Source organism: Rhipicephalus microplus, chromosome X (genome assembly GCF_043290135.1).
Source record: "Rhipicephalus microplus isolate Deutch F79 chromosome X, USDA_Rmic, whole genome shotgun sequence".
Classification (NCBI taxonomy): domain Eukaryota; kingdom Metazoa; phylum Arthropoda; class Arachnida; order Ixodida; family Ixodidae; genus Rhipicephalus; species Rhipicephalus microplus.
Window position 1 is genome coordinate 320,360,778 of NC_134710.1, and position 20,235 is coordinate 320,381,012.

The 20,235-nt window shown below is 43.8% G+C and overlaps 1 protein-coding gene across 1 annotated transcript in view; it reads right to left on the reverse strand.

Annotated features, from left to right (window-relative positions):
* Positions 1 to 372: 372 nt before the first annotated feature.
* LOC119162362 (vesicular acetylcholine transporter) overlaps positions 373 to 20,235 on the reverse strand; it is a 229,798-nt gene continuing 209,935 nt past the window's right edge. Inside the window, exons 7-15 of the mRNA XM_037414771.2 lie at positions 19,484 to 19,661; positions 17,991 to 18,202; positions 16,706 to 16,806; positions 15,063 to 15,215; positions 13,645 to 13,767; positions 11,631 to 11,769; positions 8,694 to 8,756; positions 6,328 to 6,462; positions 373 to 1,012 (exon numbers count right to left, since the gene is read on the reverse strand). Of these exons, the coding sequence (XP_037270668.2) occupies positions 773 to 1,012; positions 6,328 to 6,462; positions 8,694 to 8,756; positions 11,631 to 11,769; positions 13,645 to 13,767; positions 15,063 to 15,215; positions 16,706 to 16,806; positions 17,991 to 18,202; positions 19,484 to 19,661 (1,344 nt within the window). The 3' untranslated portion in view covers positions 373 to 772. The remainder of the gene's footprint in view (positions 1,013 to 6,327; positions 6,463 to 8,693; positions 8,757 to 11,630; positions 11,770 to 13,644; positions 13,768 to 15,062; positions 15,216 to 16,705; positions 16,807 to 17,990; positions 18,203 to 19,483; positions 19,662 to 20,235) is intronic.

The window sequence follows — 20,235 nt, forward strand, 5'->3', positions numbered from 1 at the left end:
ATCAAGTACAAAACATTAAGCTCGTTGATCTCACAGCAAAAAAAGGCGACCCAACTTTCTGGTGTGTAACGTGGGGATGACTATTCAAGTTTTCTCTAGAACCCTGTTTCGCGTCGAGTTGCCTTCGCATGTAAACACACCTAAATAGTCACACACGCATGAAATGGGCATGCTCAATTTTAGTTTTATGAAAGTGGAACTTGGTATCACTGCATCAACTGCACCGCAGCTTAATGCCTACATAGGTACATACTAGATTAAACATCTGATTTCTCGATAATTTTGATAAACTTCCCACTCGCACGGCTAGTGAAATAGCCAGAAGTAGCGTGTCAGTTCGCAATGTGTGAAGATGACAGTTCAATTCTGTGAGCCAGTGGTTTTAGCGTACTGTACACGACCGAAATTATCAAGGACAAGAATGTGTGTCCCCATACGTCTGTATGGTTGTCTACATGGACAAATGGCATAATTGAGGTTTAGACGTGAATGGGATTTCTCTAACCCACCTTCAGCAAATAAACAATACCGGTATTTATATGACAGGTTATGAAAAAAAATAACTGGAAACAGTCCTATCTGGCGACAGCACGGAGCTGGCACATAATTATTTGCGACCACTCCAATGAGGCTTTAGCATGAGCTCAAACAAAAGGTCCACAAAAAATGGCCACTGATTTTGCCTGCGGGGAAAGATTTGACGCAAATTGATGAGAAAGATCATCGCCAAACCCGAGCGGCCGAGAAATTCGTTGTGCACTAGCGACGCGCACTAACTGCGTGCCGGAGGTGGCGCCATGTTTAGCTGCGTGGCCCGCTTGAGGCACAGCTCTCGCATCTGCAGCAGGCTGCCCTCGAGACTCAGGGCGAAGAAGTCGGACGACGTTTCCGGCGAGCTGAAGAAGGAGGAGACGACGTACGAGACCTGGTCAGCACCAATGTTGTAGGCACAGCCGTAGCCGTCAGGAACCACGGCGCCGTAGCCCACCAGGATGCCTTTGTCCGTGGCGAGCTTCAGTGCAAACGGCAGTGGGAGCAGGAAACAACAGTTATCATACGACAAAGGCAACCAGGAGACGTGCTCCAATAGCCCTAAGAATTGGCTCACAGACTTAAAAGCTAAAAATAAAGAGCCCAAATTGAGATATAAGCAGCGTAGTTAATGCTTGGCGATTAGAAAGTGCCTAAAAGACAAGCGGAAGCGGTCGCTACGAAGCTGCACAGATGAATTCATTCGGTGAAAGTCACGTCGAAATTCCAGAAGAAGAGATTAGTGCGATAGAGCCGGATCATTTCCGGTGGCACCAAGGTCTAGCTTGAGCAGCTTTACAAATAACAAGAACCACAGATATAACCCAGCCCGTAAGCGTGTTCCTTCTATAGTTTGCGTGCTAGACGAATGAGATTTTCCATAATCTGCACGCAATGCACGCATCATCAAAACTTCGTAAGCTTTTTTTTTTTGTCAGTGCAGGTATACTTCCCCAGTTCACTGCATTGGTTATGGAAATTAACGTCGCTGTAAGGGGATTAGAAGCAAAGCTTTTGTATCGTGGTTTAAGCCAGCGCTAATACGCTTTACCTCTACAGGAATAGCCTCCTTGGTGAATTGGGAATAAATGAAAATCTGAAGGCTCAAAACGATCGTAGGTAACGTGGGTGCCGATAATTAACTTAGCTGTCGTGACTTATGCTTCGAAAATTTGTCACGTTGGATTATGCTGATGCCTGCTGAGGAATATTTTTGTGCGAGACCATATATACGAAGGAAAGAGCACTGTATTAGGCATATTTTGCTTGAGTAATCTTTTTTTGAAGGGCAAAATATTTTAAAGCCAACCATACTACCACGTCTCGAGCTGTGCTTGGCTCGGTGAAATGGGTGCTGTTCAATACCTTTTCGAATTTACGCTTGGGAATATTTTATATTTTGCGCATAGAATCATCCGGAAAACGCCACAAAAAAAAAAAAAGCATGTGTGCCTTTTTTCCGTGTGTGTTTTCCACACACTTTTAGCTCTCTAAAAAATGGATTAGCAACATTCCCAAAGTGCAGCATTAGTGAATTACACTTCCTAAAAGGTAAAAAACAGTGAAAAATAGACGAGACGAACGAAGAAACACATGGTAGACTAACAACAGACAGTTTTATTGCTTTATGCAATATAAAACGAAGAAAAGGAAGGGAAGCAAGTCACACGGAACTTCAAGCTATTCATCTCGATAGAATGCGTAACGCTGCCAATTGACAAGATTAATTTTTTGAGGACGCACCAAGGCACACGAGATACTGTTATTCACTTCGCTTAGTGCTATGGATGGTTCACTAGCGCGTATGTCACCATTTGGTTCAATAGTGAAGGCCTTGGCTATCAAACGACTGTACATGCTTTAGTATCTTCCTATGACTTTGCACTGTCGAAAGCATGGTGTGCAACCGCACGTGCTGCAATGGAGCGCCATGTTGTTGCCTCATTTTAAGTGATGATCGTTATGATGTTCACTTAGCCGAACGAAACACCCACTTTCTGGGATCTTTTGTAAACTTTTCACACATAGGTTGGCAAAAACATTGTTGCTTGAAGCCTTTGGGCCAACAGTGCGCGTATCCTACCCTCTCCACTCTTTATTTGTGTATTTTTCACCATCAACAATACACCTGCTTCACTCTAGTTATTTACATAACTTAGCTATATACAGGGTGTCCCACACAACTTGAGCCAAGAATTTGAAAATAGAAGACACTTCAGTGGCGAGTTGAACCAAACGCGTACCACTTGCACTAGCCTGTAGGTACTAGGGCTATTTTATTTCTCCCCATACTAATAAATTATTAATTCGTTATCACCTATTTTTAGAATTATGGGCTGGAAATTGAGAATATGAACACTCAGATGTAGACCTCTTTCAGAAAGCATCGACTAATATGTTTCCTGTATGATACGTCTAGCGCTGTTATTTTTTCTGCGTTGTGAAGAAAGCCTATAGCAGCACTACAGCAGTGCGCTATGGGTCCGTCACACGGCTACTTTTCACATTTCACCGCCTTTCTTTACAACGTGGAAAAAATAGCAGCGCGAGACGTATCGTACTGGAAGGAATTTAGTCGGTGGTTTTTGCAAGTGTTCTACATCTCAGTGTTCATATTTTGCGTTTCCAGCTCATAATTCAAAAAAAGGTGATTAGGAATTATTAATTAATTAGTATGTGGCCAATTTTGATCTAACAGATCATTATCCAACATTTCTGTTATTAAAACACAAAATAATTGTAAAAATTAAACGGTCAATGGGTGTCGTTTCGATTCTGCGAAATTCGTTGATTTGGTATCCCGCTTTGACTGGGGGAAACTATCGCAAGAACCTTGTGTTAATAAAGCGTTTAGTACCTTGACTGAGAAACTAACAGGTATCGTAAACTCGTGTACATCTGTATGCACCATATCACGTTGGTACTCAGCCCCTAGAAACCCGTGGATTACTAGAGGACTGCTGCGTAGCATAAATAAAAAGATAACCTTTACAAAAAAGTAAAACTTCAGCCGTTCAACCTGTCCCTCATGACCCGCTTTAAACTATATTCACAAACTCTTACTGTCCTACTCAAAAAAAGCCAAACGAACCTACTATCAAAATAAAGTGCTTGAAAATGGGAATGACAGCAGGAAAAATTGGAACGTAATTAAGGAATTCTTACATCTTGATCAGCCAGATGCACTTGAGACCGAATTTTCGGATCGAACCAGCGTTCTAACTTGCCCTGTCACTATCGCCAATTTTTTTAATGAATTATTTTTTTCAGTAACTCAGTATTGACTGTCACTAACTTGCCTTCGTTGTCTCGCTTGCCTCACTCTTTTTTCTTAAAACCCACGTCATCTTCTGAGGTTCTTTGCACTATAACAAGTTTGAAGACGACAGGATGTGGCCTCGATTCAATTTATCTAGCTAAAATCAAACTTGTTGCTCGTGAGTTATCTTCTCTGCTCTCAGAGCTTATGAACACCGCATTTCGTTCAGACATTTTTCCTACAATTCTCAAACAAGGAAAAGTAATACCTGTATTCAAAAAGGGAGACCGAAAAGTTTTTTCTAATTATGGCCCTATAACATTCCTCCCATTCTTTAGTAAGGTAATTGAAAAACTCATTGTGAATCGCCTAATGGACTACCTAACATCATTTAACCTTTTGTCACATAAGCAGTTTGGTTTTCGTGCTAAGTTTTCTACCAAATTAGCACTCATTAAACTAACAGATAGCATAAAACAGTCCATCGATAAGGGGCTCTGGGCAGGGGCGTTATTTATAGATTTAACTAAAGCCTTCGACACAATAAACCACTCTATTTTGTATGCTAAACTTAATTCCTTAGGAATTAGTGGGCCTACTTTAGCCCTTTTACAAAGCTACCTCGCTAACAGAACCCAGGTTGTCGATTATGGCGGTGTTTTATCCTCACCAATAATAACTAACCAGGGAGTCCCACAAGGCTCAATTCTGGGACATCTCATGTTTCTTATCTACATTAACGACGTACCATCATCACTTAACTCATCTGACTGCATTCTTTATGCTGACGATACCACGATATTTTCTAGTGACAAAGATCTTAACAATCTACTAGCAATATTGAACACTGATGTCGCGAAACTTGTTTCATGGTGCAAAAGTAACTTATTGAAAATCAACCCTGTTAAAACAACTTTCATGCTATTTCACTCGTCCAAAAAAAGCGTTGCGATTTTACCCGAAATATACATTGATAACTGCTTCATCACCTCATCAAAGTTCACTACTTTTCTAGGTGTCACACTAGACCCTCAACTCTAATATAACATTCACGTGAATTCTGTCATCAAAAAGACTGCTTTTGCCATCCGCATACTCATTCGCACAAGGCATTGTTTTCAGCAACGCATTTTAAAATCACCTTACTATGCTTTCATTAACAGTCACCTAACCTATTGCATTTCATCCTGGGCCAATACCTTCGCCACACAGTTAACATCTCTCATTCACTTTCAGAAAAGAGCAGTCCAAATTATCACACATAGTTCCTACACAGCATCAGCAGCACCCCTCTTTAGCACTCTAGAAATTCTACCGTTCATTTCCACCTTTCAACTCAAACTTGGAATTTTATTATTCAAAAGTAGAGTCGGTGACGTTCCCACTGACATACTTCCGCTCACACATCTCCACATTACTAATAACACACAGTTTTCTGAAAATAGTAACCTTTTGCTTCCAAAAGTGAGCACTAACTACGGCAAAATGACAGCCTTGTTTTCTGCAATTTCTTTCTGGAACTCACTACCATCAATTATTAAATCAAGCCCCTCATTACATTGTTTCCGGCGGCACCTCAAACAGTTCTTACTAACAACATGCGACACCTGAATATATATGTATGTGTATATATATGTGTTTAAATACGGTTATATGCATTTATGTGTACGTGTATAGGTTCTGATGTGACACTGTATTAGTTAGTGATATGTATGTGTTATGTTATAGTCATTTAATCCAATTAGTTATCTACTGTTTTATCATTTACATGTAAATATTTTGAACTACCATAAGTTTCAATAATATTTTTTTGTTCTATTCGCTTACTATTTTTTCCTTAGTTGCCAATCTTTGTTCTATATTTTTATACATGAATTCTCAGGAGGTCCCCCTGGCAGTTTTTACTATGGGACCTCCTTCTGTTATAAATCAACTTTTTACTTGCACTGTATATTGTACTGAATACTGAATAAAGGAATACTAGAAATAAAAAAAATAGCCTGAGTACCCACAGGCTAGTGCGAGTAGTCTGCGTTTGGTTCAATTTGACTCCTAAGTGCCTTTCACTTTCAAATTCTTGGTTAAAGTTATGTGGGACACCCTGTATAACCCACGAAATTGCACCATTCACGGAACAATGGGAAACTTGTGTACTCCACTGCACGTGAGCCAAGCTTTCGTTTGAATGAGCAATTTCTTGAGTTTCGTTAGCGTTAGTTGAGATGAAGGTTTACTTCATGCGCTCCTAATTCTGTGAAGAAAAGGGTGACAAGTCAACCTGACTTTTCACCTTCATTCAAGGTGAAAAACAAAAAAACAAAAACAAACAAACAAACAAACAAACTTAGAGGAGCATGGAAAAACATCGTGTAGTATTTACTTGCATGTACGTGTACATCACTTTTGAAGACTGTTTATCGGTTCGTCTGAATAAAGTCGGATCTGAAGCACCAGAATGAGTTCAGCAGCTGGCGGTGACTTTTAAGTTATCATCTTGCGTGCAAAAATAATAAACAAGCGGTAAACAGGTGATGTACCTGACTTGTGGATAGTCTGAAGTGGAGGAAGTCGGTGTACGACTTGTCATTGAAGATGGGCGCCGGAATCTCATGCAGCCTGGCCATTTCCCGGAGTCCCAACAGGTGGTTGTCCGGTCCCTCGCCATTGACCGTCTGCACAAGTTTTCATGCGCTGCTGTCACGCCGAAGCTCATCATGTAGCGAAGCAACGTGATGAACCTAACTTCGAGTTCCCTAATAACTCTTGCTGAGAAAATTCCTCCGATACACGTCACGCAAGATAACGTGCGCGACCACCATCTTAAACCTCATCACGTAGCGCCGCAATGCGATAAACGTGACTGGACAACTCCTTCGAGTTCCCCGTTCCCGTCTTGAACGTCCTTTAATAGTGGGTCACGTAAGGTAACGTACGCGGAAATACGACCCGTAGGAGTGATGGGACACTGAAGCTTGAGTTAGTTTAGTTGCAACCGTGGTGCAATCTGAAGGGGATTATCGGTCGGGTGAGTGGCATGGGTGTAAACTCTCAATTTGTATAAAAGAGAACATACGAACGCGTCGCCTGCGCGCTCCGCCGGCTGCTGGCAGCGCGTTCAAGCGGGAGCGATAGGAACCAGAGCCTATTTTTGCGGCATCTTGTGGCGAGCGAAACATTCAGTGATTGGTGGTATGAAACAAGAAGCAAGATTGCACCCCCCTCCCTTCAAGGCGATTACTGGCTCTTGCGTAATCGCATTGAATGGGGAGGGGATTGGAATTTTGCTTGTTGTTCCGTATCACTAGTATTCATTTTTATCTCTGAAAGTTTTGTTCTTGCACTTCCGTGGATCGTTGGTGGCTGTGCACCACAAGCGTGACAAAACACTGGCACGGAACCACCTAGTTTGTGTAGTGTTGATAGAAAATGAATACGGCAGCGTTTACGAGCTGAGCTCATCCTTGGCCGTTCTTACCCAAAACGTGCGGAAACACAACCGCCCTTGGTATGAAAGGACTAAATTGTTTCCACATGCAGCTGAAAATGCTGTCGGCGCAATCGCCGTTTAATATATTCCATCTGAGCTAAGCGAGAGGTTCATCAAAACTTGTAATTCGCCTGTATGCGAGATGCATTCGAAAACCATTCTAATCCAAATAGATCTCGTTTGACTGCTATAACGGACAAGGTCTCCCTAGGAGAGGAAAATAAGACAGGGACGTGCAAGTCGATGCCGCTATCTTGGCCACCATCTCAGTTTTAAAACCAGCCTCGGTGCGATGGTGCCATGAGCGGGATGTCGACCATATTTATGTGTGAGATAACACTGTGGAAACGTGTACATTCAGCATTTATCGCATCTCCTAGTTTACTGACAAAAACACCTCGAAAGGCATCAGCCTAATAGGTTGACAAGGGACGATACGCGATCGTGCAAACAAAACCTCGTATATATTCTCAGGAAAGCCGCTCCCGGTTCGAGATCGAAACCTGGATAAGCTTTCTTCGCGAACGACGTTTTATCGCACTGCAAACTGTTACGGACAGTGCTTACTATAAATGGTTGCTGGGAAATCCGAAACCAGCGCAAAGACTTTTGGCCCTAGTTGTGCAGCGAAGTTTACCTGCATACGTTGACGCCAAGAAACACTGCGTTAATTTTGTTTTGATTGTGTGTATTGGTGACTAAGCCTATGAGGCACAAAACGCACAAGTCATCAACAACAAAAGAGAAACGATGTTGGGCTAGTTGGTGTCGCATGGTCTGAAGTGAGTGACAATGCGTACGACACGGACACACAGAGAACAGCAACATGAGCACTGGCGAACAGCGTTTTTTTCTTATTGCACCAAAGATAATAAAAATAGCCTGTCCTGCATGTGCGAAATCACGAATGAAATTATAAACGAAGATGATGAAAGTACATTTTTGGTCGCGTTTAAAACCTTCATAATCTCGAGAAACTCCAAAGAAGCGTTCTCTAGGTACCCGATTTTTCTTTCGCTCAGAGACATAAAAGCCATGCTGACGCCTGAAGAACGCTTTTTATGAATAGCATAAGCTTAATCCACCACAAGCTTTCTTGAAGGAGCAGGGGAGCAATTGGGCTCTTCATTGCGGAACCTGCGGAGCTTCACCAGACATAGGCGCTTGCATGGATTTAGGCAGACATCGTCAAGAAGGCGTGCGTTTCATGCTGCAATCCCACTATGATGATTTTAGAATATTGTCTCCGTAGTTGCTCCTTCTCCCCTCGTTATTGGGAATCAATGCGATGAATAATAATATAAACTCAAATTTTCAGCACGGCTAACTTAGCACACTATAGGAGTGCTATGAAAGCCATTTTTGCCTAGTTAATATTTTGTGATGGTCTAACCAAGTTAAAAAAGGTTGACTCACGTATGTCAGTATTTCCGTTCCTTTGGCCACTGCTTCTAAGAAGAGTTGAATTTTGTCTTCTTCCTGAGTGAATAAAAAAAAAAGACAAAGATTGCTTCGCAATTTTCTAAGGGAGTAAAGGCTCATAAACTTTGGGGGACAGCTTGATGTGTTCGTGCTAGCTATACCTTCATGTTCTCGCCGCCATTTTAAACTTTCTGAAATATCGACTTCCTTGCTTGCTATTTGTACACGATGTCTTTCTTCACTTGTGAGGAAGTTAAAATTTGGCATGATTGGTACCGTTTTCGAGGATCCGTTTAGTGAAGGGACTCACCATAATTTTGTTTTTGTTCCTATACAGCCGTAATCTGTTTGTGTGACTACTTTAATGTCCCTTCATATCCGTTATCTTGTTATTTTTTCCACAGTTGCGTTTTCAACACACTCGACAACCACAGGGGTTGCCTCAAGGAAAGAATGCTTGATATGAGTCACATCTATGTATCTCATGAACACACTTATAAAAAAAGATGGGGAGACGAAGACGGTCATGCGAGGGTCTCACCGCTAACGAAAGCTTCACGGGTGACATGTTTCAGACACCTGGTTCAAATGGTTGTGTCCAACGAAGAAACAACATATTCGACTCATTGCCCTTTTTTTTTCGTTCTCGCCATATGCGACGCGAGTATACGCCGGCTACTGCTTTAGCGAACCATCAGGTGAGCGGCTGCACGTCTGGGTTGTACCACTTGCCGTGTTGAGCACTTGCAACGAAGGAAAGAGATGGAGAAGTCGTGATAGAGGTCGACGTGATTACCTGCAGACTGGGGCAATGGCGACGCGATGATTCCAGTTACCCGCGATCACCTCCGTCAGTGAAGTTCTACGCACACTCGTGAGAACCAACTCGAAGTATTCATCATATCGTACGCGAAAAGCTGAACATATACTCTAGTATGTACCAGCTGTCATAAGAGAAGGTCTAAACAGGTAGCATTGCTTTCAAGACTGGTTCCAGACCGCGGGCTAATAACAAAGGTACACTGCACTCACCTTGAAGGTTCTGCGTGCGAAGCTTCCTTATGAAGTCCCACTTACCTCCTTTGAAGGAGAGTTCTAATCTGGATCAGTTGGTACCTGATCTCGAGGATTGTAACCATGCAAGCCAAAAAACGAAGCACAGATGGGGGAAAGTTGCATGCATACAGCGACTGGACTAACAAAAAGGTGCTATCAGTGCAGCCATGGTGTATGCAATTGTTCTCCTCTGTGCTTCGTCTCTTGGCTGGCTCTAGATCTCAAGAATTAGCTCACTTGGCCTGCTCCACCGAAAATACCAAGAGTCATCCTTCAACTATATTCTTCTCTGCCTCATTGGCAACAGCGTAATTAACGACAAAAATGGTTATACACCACTCCTGTTGGCACCCGTTTGTCTGTGGGCCTTGTAAAACGCAAGTGACACACGAGCTTCAAACATACTTGAACAATTGTTTACTCTTTTGTGTTGGTGCGGATTCAAGTCGTGCATTCGATAACGTCACTTTCTTTCAACGGAACTCTCTGGCTCATACAGTATGCACATAAAAAAATCGTGAAAATGAGGTTACCAATATGTCCACTAAATTCTCGTTTAGAGAATGCATGCCTCGCCGCCAACGTTTTCGGCAGTCTATGACATCGAGAATTCGCGCCCTCCTTAAGCTCAGTGTATTGATTATTCACGCCCCCTATTTGCTTTTCGACCAGTTCCATCAACGGGGAACCTTTAAAACATAACACTAACATACTTGCGCTCAAATCACTTCGCTGAAGTGTGGCGCAATCACCCTTGAAGTGCCAAGCTTGGCTCCGTTGGGCTTTTCGACCCGTTTTGACTTCCAAATTGAACTATATGACCACGTGAGAGCTCAATTGTGCTTCAGAGTTATGCTCTTTTGGGGAGCGTGGCATAAGTAATCGCCAGATCTTCGACAATGACACCGTTACACTGAGCTTACAGACACGTGGTTTTTACCTTTTTTTTGCGCAGGAGAAATTTATTTGTTATATGTTTGTGTCAATGAGACTACTTATGCATACTGACTGATTGAAATGTTACAATTTAGGGCTAAGTAACGCACGTACTTTCGTTTACACCAGCTTCAGTTGAGGCCATATTGATGTAGTTCCAACTTGGACTAGCAGATCAGAACCCACATTATTCTTAGAGCCCTCATTCGTCGCGACTTAGGGGTGTTATCTCTAACAATTTTGCATATCAGTCGTAGCGCCGTATCAGTCGATGGCGCTTTTGATGTCACGTTCGAATCTCTGAGTACTATACCCACCTTATCTCACCATTATGCTCGACATCTTTAGCCTGTACAGCCGTCAGCCCCATTAACACGAGCACTTCAATGCGTGGCCAGGGCTAGTTTGATTGATGCCAGCCGCGAAGTGCTGGGTGCTTTTGCCGAGATAATACCCTGGTAGGCTTGGATAGTATGTCGGCATGCATGGTTAGCATCTTTGCAACAGAACTTAAATGTACGTAGTGTCAGCGTAAATCAAACTGCTGCAGGACACGTGGTGGAGCGTTCGTGCTAAAGGTGCTGACGGCTGTACAGTACGCAATTCATTATTGAACTACTATAGTGGAACAAAACCCCCCTTTCTTACGTCTCTTTACCATAAAAAAACTAAGTAAATGACAAGCGCTTGAAATTACATTATGCGGTTTCCCGAAAGTATTGCATGAGGTCGCAATGGTAGTGGTGGCTGATAGTATTACTGACTTTCAAGTCGTATTATTTAAAAACTGGAACAAGAGTGCAGCTGCAATAATAAACGCGTATCTCTCGCCTTGCCATTTCTACATTCCTGCAGAGTATGCAATGATGGAGGTCACGATGTCCTTAACAAAGAAAACACGCGCACAGTTTCAACATGGTGAGCCACTGCAAAGCTCACCGTAGCTGGCACGGCGTCGCACATGGCTTGAACCCAGGCGAGTGCCTGCGCCGTCGCGGCGCGGATGTTGTCCACGCGGCCCAGGTGGAACTTGCGCAAGGATGCACTCTCGTATGTCGACACCAGTTTGCGGTGCACCCTGCGTGGTACGAAAGAAGAGAGGCGCTCGCATTAATGAAAACCGCGGTTCCCGAAAATGCCCGTCGACAACCCAACAGACGGGCAATACGGAAATCGAGCACGGGACGTGGCTGTTTCAAGCTAGATCGTATCTAATTGTCCTAAACTATATACCATAGGGCGTACAAGAGGGACAAACGCAAATTAGCGAAGAACGCTCGATTCTCGTTGTTTTTGTCACCCACGTGAATTACAGCACATTTGCAAGTTCATTTCTTATTTTTTACAGAAGTACTGCAGGTCACTTGGCTTATGCAGGAGTCGAAATACAAAACCACAAAACAATGAAAAAAAAGGAAGATAACGAGGAGTACGACGAACGGAATCTGAAAGAAATGAAATTAATACATTTTGCGAAAAGGCAATACAAATAAATGGGTGGTAGTATAGTAACAGTTAAATAAATTAGCAAACAAATGAAGTAGAACCAATTTTTATTAGCCTTTGCAAAAGAGACTATACAAAGTAACCTAGGAGGAGGCACTCGACTGTTCTAAGCACAACAGTTGGTCAGAAGACAGATCATTCCGATCAGCAATCGTTTGAGGAAAGAAGGAGAATTTAAATTAATTCGTTTTGGCAAAATAAGGAGTCAATTAAAGCGCATGAGTATGACGAGTACGTCAGGAATCAAGTGGATATAAGTATGGTGCTGGGTCGAGCCAGGGCTTTCGATTAAGCAAGAAATATAATAATGATTTTAAACGTTGATTCTTTCGTAGGGACTGCAATAAAAACACCTGTTGTGATTCTATAAATGACGTGACGGAAAACTGGAGGCCATATATAGCGAAAATGAACAGTACTGCCTTTGGCTGGATTTTTTTCCATCGCGTTTATGTTGACGTTGGTCTACGAGTCCCATTTTGTAAAAGCGTATTCATCTCTTAGGCCGGATCAGGTGTTCATACGCCAAGCGTTTAACATGTGATGGTGAATTTTTAATCTTGTGTTGGAACACTTACCCCCGTATTCTAGAACTTCCCTTCACTCAACGCTTCACCTTCACTTGAGAAAGCAGATTGGAGCGCCGTCTCTAGGCACGGTAAATCACTGCATATCAGCGGCAATCTGCTGTGATTTCTGAGTAGCGCAGCGTCATTTTTAGCTGAGTGGTGGCGCAGGGCTCAGCTCGATCAAGTGAAGGAAGAAAGTCGAGTCGAGGAGCGTTTGGGAATACGGTGGTTAGGAGCCTAGCCGAAGTGGTATAAACCTATTTTTTTTGTGAACAGTGGTAGGCGACGTCGAGATATTGAGGCGCTTGTGGCGACGTCGCGGCGTGCAGGCTCAAAGCTCAAAGCCCGCGAAAGCCCAAAGCTCGCCACCGCCCTCTATGATCACGTGACAACAGCAGCTGCAAAGCTGAGCACAGCGCGTAGAGGAACGCTTGTGGCACAACGCCACAAGTGTTCTGGGCGGAATTGACCAAGCTCTTCGTTCATATATGTTCTTCTATGACTGACTGTCTTCGCGGATATTGTGTCCCACCCCAGTATTGGCTGTGAAATGCTCTTGTAGACAATTGTAGCGTAACAAGCGTTGTTAGTTTTTGTTGTTAGTCGGGGAGTTGCTGCACAAAGCTTTTTGTTGCTACGTATGCTTCGTCACAGACAAACCGGCTTCAGTAATCACATGCCGCTTGTTTGTCGACTGAATTTTTGTTTGATACTTACTGCAGCTGCTATGAAAGAAAATCTAGCGTGCATGAATTTTTATGACCGAACATTTGTTCCTTTTCTTCACACTTATGTAGGCAGGACGCAGTTAATATTTTTAGAACCACCATTTTCTCCGTATGTGTACTGGCACTTAAGACACTCAATGTGAAACTTACTTGTAAAAGGTCAGTTGTAGAGCTAGTTGTATGTACACATCGGGACTGATGCGTTGCTCTTTGATGAAGTTTTTGCCGTAGTTCGGGAAGTGCAGAATGTACAGGTCCACGTCTTCCGCTAGGCTGCAAAACACATTGCACACAGGCTGTATCCCTGCACAGTTTTTACCTTTGCGTAGGACGACACGTTCCAGCCCCGCAAACACAACGCCTATCACAAAGCAGAACTTTAGCTATTATTATTAGTTATAGGTCGAGAACATTTATACTGAAGGCATCGAATTCCGCCATTTTGCTTCGTTCGCCAGTCTTCGGGCACTATAACGAAAACACGGTGCTTCTATATCTAAATTAGGGTGTGAGTCGGGGGCCAAGGCATGTTGATTATTGGAAAACTGTTAAACGAGTGTTGCTTCCCTATTTATATAGCATTGAATACGTCAAAAATCTTACTATTGCAGGTATATTTAGTATTAGCGCGACACGAACAACGTCCAAAAAGCGCGCCATCACTAAGATAATGATATATACGAAGTCTTTGTCAGGTCGTATAAAGCTGTTTTCATTTCCCTCTATTCACAGTACTGCAGTGATGACATGAGAACTGGCGCACAGTTTATATTGGACTTCTCGAGCAGCTGCTGGTGTATTGCTCCATTATTACACATGTACTCTTTCTACAGCGCCAAACGACGGCATTCATCTTCAGCGACGATATCCAACGCCTGATTGAAGCGGCTTTGAAACGTTCCTGTTTGTTCCTTCTAGCATTTCTATTGCTTTGAAGTCCCTCCTTGCTCAGAGGGGTACCTTTTTAAAAACCCGGATGGAAGCCCCGATGGAACCCACAACAAGTCAATTTCATTGACCGGGATAATCAAGGAAGTTAGTGCGACGCATCAACACGGAAAACACCGGGAAATGTGTCTGATGTTGCGTGAGACACACGAGTGTTTGAATTACCGCCACTGAGTGCTTCATAGCGATAAATATAGGATCGCAAGCAACTTCGCCACATCAAGTGCTTAGCGACCATTCTCCCATTGCAATGCAAGCATGAGGAAGAAGATACAAACGAGCAGTGTTGCTTGTCCTACAAGATATCCTTCAATTGCCTGAACTGCCTACCCGCTAAGCTTTGGCGTAATATGCCTCAAGCTGATGTGATGGGCGCTTTCTCAAATGTAGAGGGCTGCGAAAACCGGCACTGGTGGGCTCCAGTACCGACTGGCTCACTCAGAACGACAAGGAGAAGGGGGAAATGTCCGTAAATACAAACTACAGTTTCGATTAAAGAAGCAATTTTTAAAGCAGAGGATTAGAGGGAACCTCCATGTTTTGTATGTGCGTGCGAAATTCTTGAAGAAACCCGCATACGCCAACGTGAAGGCAAGCAACAGGCTGCAAGCGCAACGTACGTGTTGATGGCCTTGGTGGCGTCCTGGAGAGCTTTGAGCATGTCGTCACCGAGGTCCCAGCTAAGTCGGGACACAGGGTACGAGGAACACAGGGAGCTTGTTCGAATCGACGGTGAGCCAGGATGAGGCGTCTGCTGCTGATGGTACTGCTGCCTGCCCAGAAGAAAGGAGTACGCACGTATGAGAATTATCATACGTTGAGAGGACAACAAATCGGCGCAGTCAAGAATTTTTTTTTATTCTCGTTGCGGGTCGGCTCAAGTGGTATTAATTTGCGAGCTTGTTCGCTGTAGATAGTGAAATAGCCTGAAGGAGAGCCTTTTCTTTAATAGGCGCTAGGGATGGCTGGCCGTCCACACGCCCTGCATGGCACTCCTGATGACCCGCTCATGTACAGCACACTCGCAAAAAAGGTAGGAATTATGGGACGAACACCACTTATCCTCCTTTTGTATCCATTTTTGTAGTTTTGTATTCTACTGGCAAGCTTCCCTGCTTTTCCTCCGACTAAAGAAATCTTTGTCATTATTGATAATTTTCAATGAGGTATATGCTTAAATCCCGAGAGGTTGAGATCTTTGTTAGTGCTTTTTATTTTTTCACCAGTCTCCTCGATGCGTCCTTTGCAATGCAGACGAAAACGCAATCATATGGCGGCGCGAAAACAACTAAATTAACAAGCTCATAGGTCTGGTGACTTGGGCTGTTGCTTCAACGAATACAACCTCATGGGCACTTACATCACTGAGACACCGGTGAAAAAAAAAGGTATAAAAAGAAATAAGAGTTAGAAGTGCGAATTGCGACACTCGGATATTAAAAATGCGCATCTGATGTGCTCAGCTACAGTACCCCTGTAACGCTAGGCGCAGTTTTCTCCCGAGCTTCCCTTCAAAGCTTCAGATGGGGCGCATGGCGCAAGAGACGTGTAGAACAGGTCTGCAGATCTTTTCATGACTTTAGTTCGAAGAATAATAGCTGGATGAGTAAAGTCACAAGCAGTTTTACCTTATTACCTCCTGTGAACTTGTTCGTTATTCTTACGAAGCTTTACAACAAATGCTGCTTTAATGAAATATATTGCTTTGTAAACACCTGAACATCGTAAATTCACTAACATTTCTAATGACTTTGCAGTGAAAATATTTAGAATTTAAAATGCCTACCTTTTGATTCGGTCATAGCGGATATTTGTTATGATTATCCTGCCTACTATAAATCCCTTTTTACCTGTTTAAAGCGGTACATCTTAGTTATGAATATCTTGTCATTTTGTTTTCTCTTCCCGTACGCTGATGATATGATATGACAGCTTGAAGTATGCTGGTATTTTCGAGTGACGGCAACATGAGTTGTCACGATAACGAAAAAATATAAAAGAATTCGATGTTGTGTTGATGTTGTTACGGTACAAAGCCCAGTCATCTTCATAAACAACACGTGTGACTGAATTGAGAAGGGTTTTCACTTGTAAGAGCTCTTCCCCACTGAAACGTCACATTCGCTAATATGCCTCAACACTTCAGCTGGCGAACCGCTGTTTCAGCGTTAAAATGTTTTTTTTATTGAATATCAACACAACTTTTCTTAAAATATTTCTTTGCAGAACTTGCAATGCACGTGTGAAACACTCTCCAACTTACATGTGCTGAAGGAACTCGTCGCAGAATCTGAGAACGGTGATTCCTTCAGAGGCCGAGTGCTCGCAGATGACGCCGTTGATTCCGTCACGGCTGACGACTACCTGGCAACCGGCAGTAGTAGGGTTGAGAAGGATGGGAAAAAGAGGGAAAGAGAGAGAACAAAAATCAAGTGATCTTAAAATCGGCAGTCCGCTTCCTCTGTGGCGCAAAGCAAGACGAAAATTCATGGTTCGTAACAAAATAGAAAACAGACGTCGTAACTGGGGGGGTAGCGCATGAGAGGCTGTTAAGGTATATCTTTAATGTTTTGACAGACTTCACTGGTAGTGTCACAGCTAGCGCTTCCACCCCCTGCTATCGCTCGTCTTATAAGCCTTGAAAGAGGCTCCTAGGACCACTGAACTCTGCTCATTAAAAATCCCCTTCTATTTAGTCATTATAATCTTTGATGTCACACATTGTGTGATGACGTAAAAAACATATATGTGGTGCTACGAACTAGACTTCATCACCTCCCGAAAGATCAACGTCTCTATTTCAACGTCTGTGCGCATTTACGTAGAGGGATGTACCACTATCTACCTCGGTTGCCAATTTATTGTATAGTGGCCAAACGATTCAGAAGGAACTGGCGAAAAACAGCTCCACGAATTGACGGCGAGACATCATCTTATACATGGATCATTACTAAGGCACATACACACATACGCAGCGACATGTGATTTCACCTCTGTGTACTTACTTAGCTGAGTTGCGTGTAGTTGTATAGTGTGTGACTTCCCGGAAACGGTGCGCGAATCTCGGCCTTTCGTGGCGTTTCCGGTATGTCTTTATATGAGGATATTTTGGACTCTCTGACCGACATTATGGTAACTTTTGTCGGAACTTGTCGTTTATGACTCCATGTAGGCTATGTCAGGAGTCGCGCCTGATGTCGGTGCGTTATATTCCGTGGCAATATACAACCACCGAATGAACACTCTTGAACGCTAGCTACTATGCAAAGGCTTACGAAAGAAAGATTATATGTGGGCTTTACGTCCCAAAACCACCATATGAGTATGAGTGAAGGACTCCCGAAATTTTAGCCACATGTGGTTCTTTAACGTGCACCCGAATCTGAGCACACGGGCCTACAACATTTCCACCTCCATCGGAAATGCTGCCACCGCAGCCGGGATACGATCCCGCGACCTGCGGGTCGGCAGCCGAGTACCTTAGCCACTAGAGCACTGTGGTGGGGCTACGAAAGAAAGAACTAGAGAGGGCATGATGCGTCCCTTACCTGCATGAACTTGTCGTACCAGCGGTTGGCGGCGTTTCCGTCGGCCACCGAGCCTCCGTGAAGCAGATGGGCAGCCTGCGTTCCCAGGTCGAGCGTGACGGACTCGCGGCGCAGGCTGGCGTAATGGCGCCGCAAGGTGCTGAGCGGCCGGTCTAGGCACACCACCATCAGGCACGTCTCTAGGCTCTGCAGTGAGCTCTGGTTCACGTTGCCTGTATCGCGAGCCACGGCACATCCAATTACGGGTTGCTTCGAGTGGATACTCAGTTTTCATTGTAGCTCCTGAAGTCGAGCGAAGGTACAAACTTTCATCACGCATATTTCCAGTACCACACGTTTAACTAAACTGGCAACGAGATGAAAAAAATGAGGCATTTAACGTTCCCGTACTGATATAGTCATACAGTGCCTATAAAAACGCCAGGCCTGCTCAGAAGGCGTTGCGTGCACAGTCACAGAGAAAGCTAGAAGAGTGGCCTTTCAGAGCCTTTCCTAAACACTCATTGTGTAACTGTTGCAAGCACACTTGCTTGATACCCACTACGGGAGTAATAATGAAAATTTTAGGGTAGTAGGCCAGCATTCGTTATGCTGCCTTTCGTCATTTTTCTCATAAACGTGGTATCCAATAATCACTTGCAAGGAATTTTGTGCCAATTGTTCACGTAGTGGTTGGCGACGATGAGGAATTATGCCTGAAGTGGGTACGCGCCACTGTTAATAGCTGAACAAGAACAAGCTTTTGCAATGGGTTGGAACATTGAACGGACCACTCATTACGGTATTCGCATTGTGTAACGACTGATTGTTTTTTCACTGTTTTAAAACGCTTTATTAGTCGTATTAACGCAATTGCTTTCCCGACATCAAGCCTGCATAAGGCAAGTTTGCCAACAAGTCTCAAGCACTAGTGTGGTACAGTGGTAGAATACTGGGCTTGCACCCAGTGGACCCGGGTTCGAACCCCACTGTGTCATTCGCGCTTCTTATTTATATAACTCTGAGCAATGTGCTTACGGACACCGGCGGCGGCGGACAACTGCGCGTGACCCGAGTTGTGATCTCATGGTAGCTTTTACTGTAAAACGTTTCGTTGGACGAGTAAGTTCACGACTTAAGGGCGGATGCTAACTTTCCCATCTGACATCACCTTAAGTCTTGGCAAGCGTTCTAACTTTTAAAAGCCGCGGTTTCCTTTAACCCAACTTTCTCGCGTTGACGAGGTCAATATGTGTCAACTGGGTAAGCAATCATGAAGACGATGCGCCGATTTTCTGGCTTTTCTGGCGAGTTTCACCTCAAAGAAAATTACGGCAGCAGGTATAGTGATTCAACAAAGTGCACATCCCTCTTCCTCACAAAGCCCTGCACGTTCTTTGCTTACAATGCGAAATGTTCGCATGAAGGGCTTGACTCAGAAAAATGAAGCATTGGGAAAATTCGTCCCAATATGTTTCTGGGGCGAGTCTCAATAAAGAGGCACGTGTACTCACTGCGTGCCAGCTTGACGTAGATGCCGGCCCATGTGCGCCTCTGTTCAGTCGTGAAGACTCCCACGGAAGGCTGCCTTTCTGAAGGGTCTTTTGCCTGCTGTTTGATGCTAAGCAGCTGCCGCGTCAGCGCCTCCACATCCAGCGGTCCTTGGTCTAGGGGAAGGCGCAGCTTGAAGAACTGCGAGAACGTGGCAGAAAGTTTTACTCACGCGTTTATTTTGGTGCCAAATGCGAGGTTTTCTTCACCAACTGAAATGGACGAAGCGTGATATACGGCAGAGCTTCCCTTTCTTCTTCGACTAAATGTGAAAACAGAAGGGCGAACGTACGGTCACAACAGCGACCGGCCACCTCGAAATCGTGAATAATAAATACTACTACCACCACAACAACACAGATAATATTGACACTGAAAACTAAACTAGGAAAAGGTTGGAGGCGACCCTAATCTTTGACTCAGATGTCTAGTAGTGGCGCTAGCACGTGTATTTGTCAGGATAAACGTGTGTTCTCGCATGCTGCCGAAACGGGTCTCGGAGGCCACATAGAAGAAGGCACGTGATTGAGATCTACTCCACCAGATGCTGCAGCGATCACAAGAAGACCGTCTGCTCTTTCAATAAACTAATCCAATTATTAGTCATTAATAATCCTGGTAGTTCGTTGGCCCTTATCCTAAAGGGACCCTAAACCTCCTCCGATATTTTTTCAGACATTTCAAGTAAACACACGCATCGTGTGAAAAATGCTGT